General features: G+C 45.7%; 1 protein-coding gene across 2 annotated transcripts; it reads right to left on the bottom strand.

Annotated features, from left to right (window-relative positions):
* Positions 1-5,249: 5,249 nt before the first annotated feature.
* On the bottom strand, positions 5,250-7,080 carry Cartpt (CART prepropeptide). 2 transcript variants are annotated; one of them, XM_013015849.1, is made up of 3 exons: positions 6,913-7,080; positions 6,444-6,578; positions 5,250-5,439 (listed from the first exon to the last, which is right to left on the bottom strand). In XM_013015849.1, the coding sequence occupies exons 1-3, from the start codon at positions 7,078-7,080 to the stop codon at positions 5,332-5,334; spliced, it is 411 nt and encodes a 136-aa protein (XP_012871303.1). In that variant the 3' UTR covers positions 5,250-5,331. The 2 variants fall into 2 exon arrangements, with proteins under 2 accessions (XP_012871303.1, XP_012871304.1); XM_013015850.1 differs by having other exon boundaries at positions 6,444-6,527.
* Between the last annotated feature and the right edge of the window lie 1,341 nt (positions 7,081-8,421).

Here is an 8,421-nt window from a genome sequence, read left to right as displayed (position 1 = left end):
GTCTCTGTCTCTGTCTGTCTCTGTCTCTGTCTCTGTCTGTCTCTGTCTCTGTCTCTCTCTTTCTCTCTCTCCTTTTAGTGTGCTAGTAGATTGAGCTTCCCTTAGTATAGCTGTAGCTCTTAAGAATGAAGCCAGGGCCCCTCCCCTGGCACTCAAGGCTCTGGAGATCTGGCCTACCCTTGGGTTCTCTGCCATTTATACTCAATGAACTTGGACAGAACTCAAGTAATTTCACCTTTCTCCCCTGGCACATTTATTCATATCATTTCCCACATGTTAAAGGAATTTTCTCCCAAACTTTATCTTTGGAAATATTTCACATCCTTCAAGGACTACTCAAATTCTTCTTTGTCTATAACTAATTCTTAATAATTCACCTCTTATAGCCTTTGATTAATCTTTGACCCTATGTAGCTCTTAATGAATCATGTCCTATCATGGTGAATCTGTCACTCTGTGGTTAGAGGCTTGGGTATGATCAACTTTGATATTACATGTGCAATATACAGTAATGATTAAATAGCTAATTTGCTTCACCTTCCTCTCAGCAAACCTTATATCCTGTTTTCCTTGGAAATGAGAATCCATAAAATAACTACCCAACTTCCTTCCACCCCTCACACTAACTCCGTGCACCTGTAGGTGCCATGTACCCTCCCCTACAGCTCCCCAGAAGATTTTTTTTCCTGGCTCTAAATCCCATCCCTTTTCCCTGAAAAGAACCTGCTCCAGCAATCTCCATCCCTTTCTTTTAAATTTGCAACCTCTTCTTCTCTGCTAAGTTTTCAGAAAAGGGAAGACCAGCCAGACATATTTACTAAGTTTCTTCTCAAGCTGAAACGAGTGTGCTGACAGATGCTCAGGCATAGAAACCCTACAAAGTACACTCAGGAAGGGAAGTCAATCATGAACATACATTTGTCCAGCAAAATTCTACTCACCTGTCAATTCAACAAGGAAGACTGAAAGCTGAGCCCAGGACAACTGCCTCTGGCTGCCAGCCTTGCTCTCCCTTGAGATATTTTTAATCTATCAACATGGGCTGATTCCCCCTGACCTCTGAGCAAGGCCCCAGTATATACCTGAGGGACCTCGTTCTTTGGCGCTTGCCATACTGTTTCCATTGAACCCTCTCTCTTTTCTCTCCTATCTTCACTTCTGTCTTCCTCAGGCCTGCTTCCTTCTCCTTCATCTTGCTTCATAGATCATGTAATTTGCTTTATAAAATTTCTCCTGACTTGCAATCTTGTTCTTATGAACAATTCTCCCCACTGGATTATAAACTTCATGAGGACAGGAATTATGTCTATCCTATTTGTCATTAGGTTCTGGACACCTGGCACAGGGGAGGCCCTCAGAAAGGTGAAACAATGAGTGGGCTGTATTAAAGCTAGCTCAGTGCTTCAGGAGTTTTAGGGGAGGAAGCTTAGCAGAACTCCTCCAAGATCTTAAAGGACACAATTATAGCTGGGTGCAGTAGCACATGCTTGTAATCTCAGCACTTAGAAAATGAAGGCACCTGAGTTTGAGGCTAAATTGGGCTTCATAATTACTTGCTCTGTGTATCTTCGTGGGAACAAATAGCTCTTCCCGGAAAATCATGGAGGATTTCCACAAATGGGGTTTTGAAGACTTGAATGTAATTGTTTGATGTTTTTGTTCCTACACTGGCTTCCTGAGACCATGTCTAAAAATAATAATTAAAAAATAAATTTCACACTCCTGTTTGCCTTCCCTAAATACACCCTCCATACTGTTTTAGATTCAGAAGAGGGTAGAGGAGCAGGGGTATGTCATGTACCCCTCACAGCCCTCCAGATTCTGGCCTAGGGTGAGAGGTGCAATTTCCCTTATGACTGTGGGAAGGGGAGTGGCCATGAGTGAGAGAAGTCATGTGGCAGCTTTCATCCCTCATCTCCAGGCCTCTGTGAGACCCGCGGCTCTACTCTACTATTCTGGACCTTGCAACATTCTCCAGATCTTCAGCTTCTTGTCAGCTCTCAGAGCCCAGGTTTTTCAGCCAGCCTCTGAGCCTTACTTGTGGGTGTCTACTTTTCTCATTAAAACTTTCTTAATCTTTAACATTCTTTCCTCCTACCTCAGGGACCTTTAATCATTAAACATACTGAAGTATTCTATTTGAAGAAGAGCCCTAGGATGAACAAAATGAGAAGGCAAAGTTACTTCTAACAAGCCTCTTAAGATTAAATGTGGCTAGCAGTAGGATAGAACAGGTATTCACAACCATTAACTCCAAATCTGGGCCCCCAGGCAAAATAATTGGATAAAACCTCTTCCTAACAAGCCCACAGATTCTCCTTACACCATTTTTCAATACCCTCTTGTATCATTAAACAAAAAAGGAGAGGTAATACAATATTGGGAAGCAATAGGGGAGAAGAACAAGGTAAAGCATCTATTGCTTTACAAGAAACACTCAAAGCCTGAACACACATCAGTGGCTAAAGCAATGTCCTTATCAAAATTAGTTGGGGTTGACACGGAGAAGAAGACCTAATGGGTTCAAAAAGGTTATGATTTTTAGCTAAGATGATTTGTGAGAAAGTAGTAAATAAATGATTAAATAATTCTTTTTAGTTTTTTTATTTAAAAATTTCACATTTTAATACATATCAACTATGTCCTAGGGAAAATTGAATGGAAATATGACCCCCAAAATAAAAATTGGTTCTCAGTGAGCTAGGTTCTATTTTTTTAAAAAATAAGTAAAGAAAAAAAACCTTAGCCAGGTGTCAGTGACTCACGCCTATAATCCTAGCTACTCAGGAGGCTGAGATCTGAGGATCACAGTTCAAAGCCAGCCTGTTCAAGAAAAGTCTGTGAGACTCCTATCTCCATAACCCACCAGAAAACCTGAAGTGGCGCTGTGGCTCAAGTGGTACAGCATCGTCTTGAGCTGAATTGCTGAGGGACAGCACCCAGACCCAGGGTTCAAGCCCTATGACCAACAAAAAGAAAGAAAGAAAAGAAAAAACTCTTTCTGGCAAGTCAGCCCATTGATTCTCCAGGTGACATGAAGGGAAAATATAAAGGGAGATAAAGAGATTAAAGCTGAAATAATGATTTGGGATTATTTCATTTAAGCAAATTTGGTAATCCCTTTGGGTTTCTGTTTCACACTTTAGAAAATGGTAATAATACCTTAATTGCAAACTTAGGGAGATTAGGCATGCTGATAGTAACAATAAAGCAAATGTAAGTGTTTTCTCCAGCACTCTCCTTAACAAGCCGTTGGGGATGGGAGTTTGATTTTAAGTTCTGCTATTATACCCATGCCTCTTGAGTTTGGATTAGAAAGCTCTTAACAACTGTCTCTCTTGTGTTGCTACTTAATTGTTCTTAGTCTGGTTTAAACCTTAGGAAATGTGAGCTCAGGTGAGTATAAAAACACATTAGAATTTCATTTTTTAATTTCTTGAACTGAATTTACCCCACAGATTTTTGTTTATCTCAAAACTATTACTTAACAGATTCCTTTTTTTTCAAATGTTACATATTTACTAGTAGAAACAAGTTGGTTTCAACCCCCCCCCTTTTTTTTATGGTACTGGAGCGTAAACCAAGGACATCACATTCTACTACCACTCCAGATATGCTCCAGTCCTCTTTGATTTTAGTGGCTTTTTTTTTAGATAGGGTTTTGTGCTTTTGCCCAACCAGCCTTGAACCACGATCCTCCTGTATCCTCCTGTCTCCAACTCCTGAGTATCTAGGATTACAGATATAAGCCATTATGCCCAGCCCAAGTCTCACATTCCTAAAGCATCTGATACAACAATCTTCCTTTCTTTGGGTGAACAACCTCCAGAGCCCATTTAAAAAAAAAAAAAACCTGTGCATATTTACTAACAAAAAATCTGTGCATATTTACTTGTCATGACGGTTGTCATGACAAAAGTTCTGATTTTTTAATTTTTTTAAATCTTCCATTGACTTGTAATGCTGAAGTTCTCCAAAGAAGCTACATCTATGTTAGACATTGCAGACTGACCTCTGTTGAGTACAGCATCATAATTGTGGGTGAAATGGTGCATGCCTAAATCCTAGGTCATTTTGGATACCCTTGGCTCTTTAGAAAAATAGCCATTTTTTCCTTCTTAATTAAATGCCTACTGGATTATAGAGGATCATTCTCCAGCAGCAGCATTACTTGATATAGCCATTAACATTACTTTTCAACCTTTGTACCTGAACTACCATTCTCATTTCTGTTGGGGAACTCTTCGAGTGCACTGTTATGCTTAGCAGACCCCTAGCAGGCACCAACCTCTAAAGATGTGATAGCACTGAAACCCATGGAAAAGATTTTCCTGCTTAGCAGCTTACCTAAGTAAGACCCACCAATGCATCTGTCAAATATATTGACTTAAGATTTTCTTTGTTCTGTGGCTATAAAAGTTCATATAACTCTTCCACTTCAGAGTATGTCATTCAAACTTGAATCCATGTTCCCAGGCCCTGACCACTCTTGTTTGTCTCAAAATAAATCATTTCTTATTTCCTTTGAAACATTATTTTACATTGATGGAGCTTACTGTTAAACTTAAGGAGTCTAGCTAGAGATTTGAATAAATAAAATTGTAGTATTTCAAATCCAATTACCTCCTCTTTCTCTTGTTTTCTTTCCTTTCTTATTCTACACACCCATCCACCCCCCACCCCACCCCCCCACACACAGGGCCCACACTACTCCAGTCAAAGAAAAATAGAGTTTACCAACGCAGATGTGACAAACTCCTAATTAACTCCAAATCAAAACTCCTTCGAGCTAAGGTACTACTCTCCCTGTAGACAGCTATTTTTAAAACATTTCTCTTTGAAAACAACAGCATGATTAATCTCTAGTCTTACTTAAGTTCCTTGTGTAGAAACAACAATACGCTCTGAGCAATTATTAAAAACACTTTATTCCATATAATTTGTACATGCTTCAGTTTGCGTTGCTTAGGATTTTGTTTTCCAGGATGTGGTGTCATCTACCGAGATTAACTAGATCTAATTTTCATTCTACCATGCCACATACAAAAATACAATTCTCAAAGCACAGTTCCCCTTCTTTTACCCAAAGGCAGAGAAGAGTTTGTCAGACAATTAAAACGAGAAAACAATACTCTGCACACAAAATCAACACCGCACAAGGCAGGATCCTCACACAGCAACATCATATGTGTTCTTTTTATTTTGAAACAGCAGGAAGAGCCCCTTCTTTATTGGGTGCTAAAGCCAAACTCCAGGGACAAAGGTGTGGTCCTCTGGGGAAAGTAGAGAGGGGTGGGGAATGTCAGGAGGCCACCAGCCGGCTCTTCACATTCACAAGCACTTCAACAGGAAGGAATTGCAGGAGGTTCCTCGCGGGCAGTCACACAGCTTGCCGATCCTCGCTCCTTTTCGCACTGCGCACTGCTCTCCCGCATCGCACTGCAAACAACACACCAAGTGGTCAGTGGGGTCCCCGCGGACAAGCTGGGGTCCCCAGAGACCTGTCTCCCTGTCAACACACAGTCTGTCTCTTGAGAGAACAGGTTGCCACCAGACCCGAAACACAGAGAGCTGTGCGCTTGTCATTTCAGAGACAGACGTTTGGAAAGGAGTTTTAAGTTCTTCTTTTTCTTCTTCTTCTTTTTTTTAATGAAAAAGAAATTGAAAAGCTCCCCTCTCACTTTCTCCCATCTTAGGAAAGGATCATAGTTTCTTGGCTTGATTTCTTGCTTAAGGAAAGGGAGCAAGAGGAGAGGAACTAGACTTTTTAATTTTCCTAAGAAATAAGCAATATACCTATACTTCCTCATAACCTTTGCTGCCTGCTTTCTCAGCCCAGGAAGGAAGAGGAAAGTGCATGTGGGTGGTGCTAGTGATGGTGGGTATGGGGTTTGTGGGTGCTTTGATGTGTGTGTGTGTGTGTGTGTGTGTGTGTGTGTGGTATTTGTCTAAAGAAGGTTGTTAGCGCTGAAATTTTATTTATTTATTTTTAACAAAGACAAAAACCTCATTTTTATTTCCTGAAGAACACTGATTTTTTTTAATCTCAGAATTTAGATGTATAAACAAAAACAAAAACAATTTGATTGTGTTTAAGAAGACAGGAAGAAATTAGGGGAGGAAGAACTGAGTGGCTTCCAGCTCTCTCCCACTCAGAGACTTCTTCCTGAGGGGAATAAAAAGTTGGTCTTCGAGGAAATACATCCCACTGAGCACTGAACGGGCTCCTGGAACCCGCTGTTCAATCCCAAATAGCCTGTCGACGATCTTTGTCCTGGGAGACCAGGGCAGGCGCTGGGAGCAAGAGGGGGCCCCGCGGCCGGCCCACCCCTGGCCCGCCTTACTCAGCCACCTCCAGGGGTCCAGACTGTATCCAAGGCAGCGCGTTTTCCCCAGGAAACCCGGGGGAGGGGGGACTCCCACGCGCCCCCCCCAAGCCTTACCATGGGGACCTGGCCGTACTTCTTCTCATAGATGGGAATGCGTTTACTCTTGAGCTTCTTCAAGACTTCCTGCAGCGCTTCAATCTGCAACACACCCCGCGCGCGCACGCCCGGGAGCCCGAAGTTGAGCCTTGGCTGGGAGCCCAGGCCTGGTGTTCACTCGCAGCCCAGGAGATCGGGAGCCCGGACGCGCTCACTCCGCGGCGGGACTCCACCGACCAAGTGGGGGGAACCCCGGTGGGGCTGCAGCTGGGCGCGCAAAATCGAGGGTACGGACGGCAGGTTCCCCCGAGGGCCCGGGACGAGGGGCTCATTCGCCCCACAGATTTCCTACCTGGAGCCCGAAGGGGCTTGGGCGGATGATCGGAGGGCAGAGGGACCCCGGGGCTTTTCACTGGGGCCGGGCCATCTGACCACGGGAAGGGGGTGCTGGGGATCCGGGGGTGCGCGGGGCGAGGGCGATACTGACCAGCTCCTTCTCGTGGGAGGCGTCGTCCACCGGCGAGTAGAGGTCCAGGGCTCGGGGCTGGAGCTCGGCGTCCTCCTGGGCTCGGGCGCCGGGCCGAGGCAGCAGCAGCAGCAGCAGCAGCAGGGCGGCGCCCAGGACGGGCAGCAGCCGCGGGCGGGCGCTCTCCATGGTGCTGAAAGTCCGCGCTGCCTGCCTGCCGCCGGCCTGCCGGGGAGGCCCCCGCGCTCCCGCCTTTTATAGGGAGCGGGGAGCCGGGGTGCGGGGAAGAGGGAGGGGGCGAGGAAGGAAGGGGGTGTGGAGGAGGGCCCGGGTCAGCCGTCTGTCGGCAGCGCCCCGCAGCCGCTTGACGTCAATGCCCGCCGGGCTCTCTGCACACGGAGGGGCGAGAGCGCGGAGAACGAGACCCCGGCGCCCCCAGACGCTGTCAGCCCCGCGGCGAGGGGCGCTCCCCCGGGGGTGAGGGCCGAGGGCTGAGCGAGACAGGGCCGGAGTGCCCAGGAAATGGAAAATGCCTTCGGGGCAGCGCGCAGGCTGAAGAGTGGCCTCCCTTCACTTAGCAGGGATGGAAGCTTCGCGATCCACTAGCGCCCGGCTCTGCCTGGCCGCTCACCTCCAAGCCCCACGGGTGGCAGCCAGAAGGGGAGGGTTCCTCCAGACAGGGTGCTCTCTGGGCATCTTCCTGGGCACGCGGTGGGGACGGAGGAGGCAAACGTGGTGCAGGGGAGAAAGAGAGCCCGAAGTCCCCACACCGTGGGCTCTTTGGGGGGAACTGTGGGAGGGGTAATGACGAGAAGAGAGCGAGAAAGAGGGAAACCGCGGTTCTAGAACGCAGAGAACGCAGGCTGGCTCTGGAGAGGCAGAAAGCTGGATTCCGGCTCCAGTTTTGGTTCCAGCACTGGCAAGCTGCGTAACTTAGATCAGAATTAAGAACCTCTCTGAGGCCTCGCCTTTTTCTTTTTTAATCAAGGGGTTACAGTTACATGAGCAAGGTAATGAGTACATTTCCTATCCAGCATTGTTGCCTCCTCCATTGTTTTTCCCCTACCATCCCTTCCCTCCCACCTCCTCAGCTCCAACTCCCCCCCCCGCCTAAATTGTAAAGTTCATTTTTCTACATAGCGTTTTGTACAGCTCATTGCCTACCACTCTGCCCTAGACTCTCCACTCCAGCATCAGGAGCCTTCTTTTTGATCTTTTAATAGGCTAATCTCACTCCTGTTTTGGTGCCTGTGCACTTACCTTACCTGGAAATGTCTTCCTGCATCTCTAAATAGCTCACTGATTAAGTCTCAAATTGAACATCTATGACTACTCAAGCTACTGAGTATCTACTGATTTATTCTCCCACAAATTAATTGCTTAGCAGATAATGTGAGTCAGATAGATAATGCATAATCTGTATCTGGTTACTGCAATTATCAAGTATTGTTACTTTGCAATTGCACATTGGAAAGCCAATAAATAATATCTCTTCTAGTAAATACTATACATATTAGCAGCATCAAAATA

Source organism: Dipodomys ordii, unplaced genomic scaffold (genome assembly GCF_000151885.1).
Source record: "Dipodomys ordii isolate 6190 unplaced genomic scaffold, Dord_2.0 Scaffold28, whole genome shotgun sequence".
Lineage (NCBI taxonomy): Eukaryota > Metazoa > Chordata > Mammalia > Rodentia > Heteromyidae > Dipodomys > Dipodomys ordii.
This window is presented reverse-complemented; position numbering and strand designations above follow the sequence as displayed.

Coding starts and splice junctions, on each gene's coding strand:
- Cartpt (XM_013015849.1), bottom strand. CDS start 7,080: ATGGAGAGCGCCCGCCCGCGGCTGCTGCCCGTCCTGGGCGCCGCCCTG. Junction 6,579..6,912: donor CCTCCCACGAGAAGGAGCTG/GTCAGTATCGCC, acceptor CTGGGCTCCCAG/CCAAGGCTCAACTTCGGGCT. Junction 5,440..6,443: donor AGTACGGCCAGGTCCCCATG/GTAAGGCTTGGG, acceptor TGTTGTTTGCAG/TGCGATGCGGGAGAGCAGTG.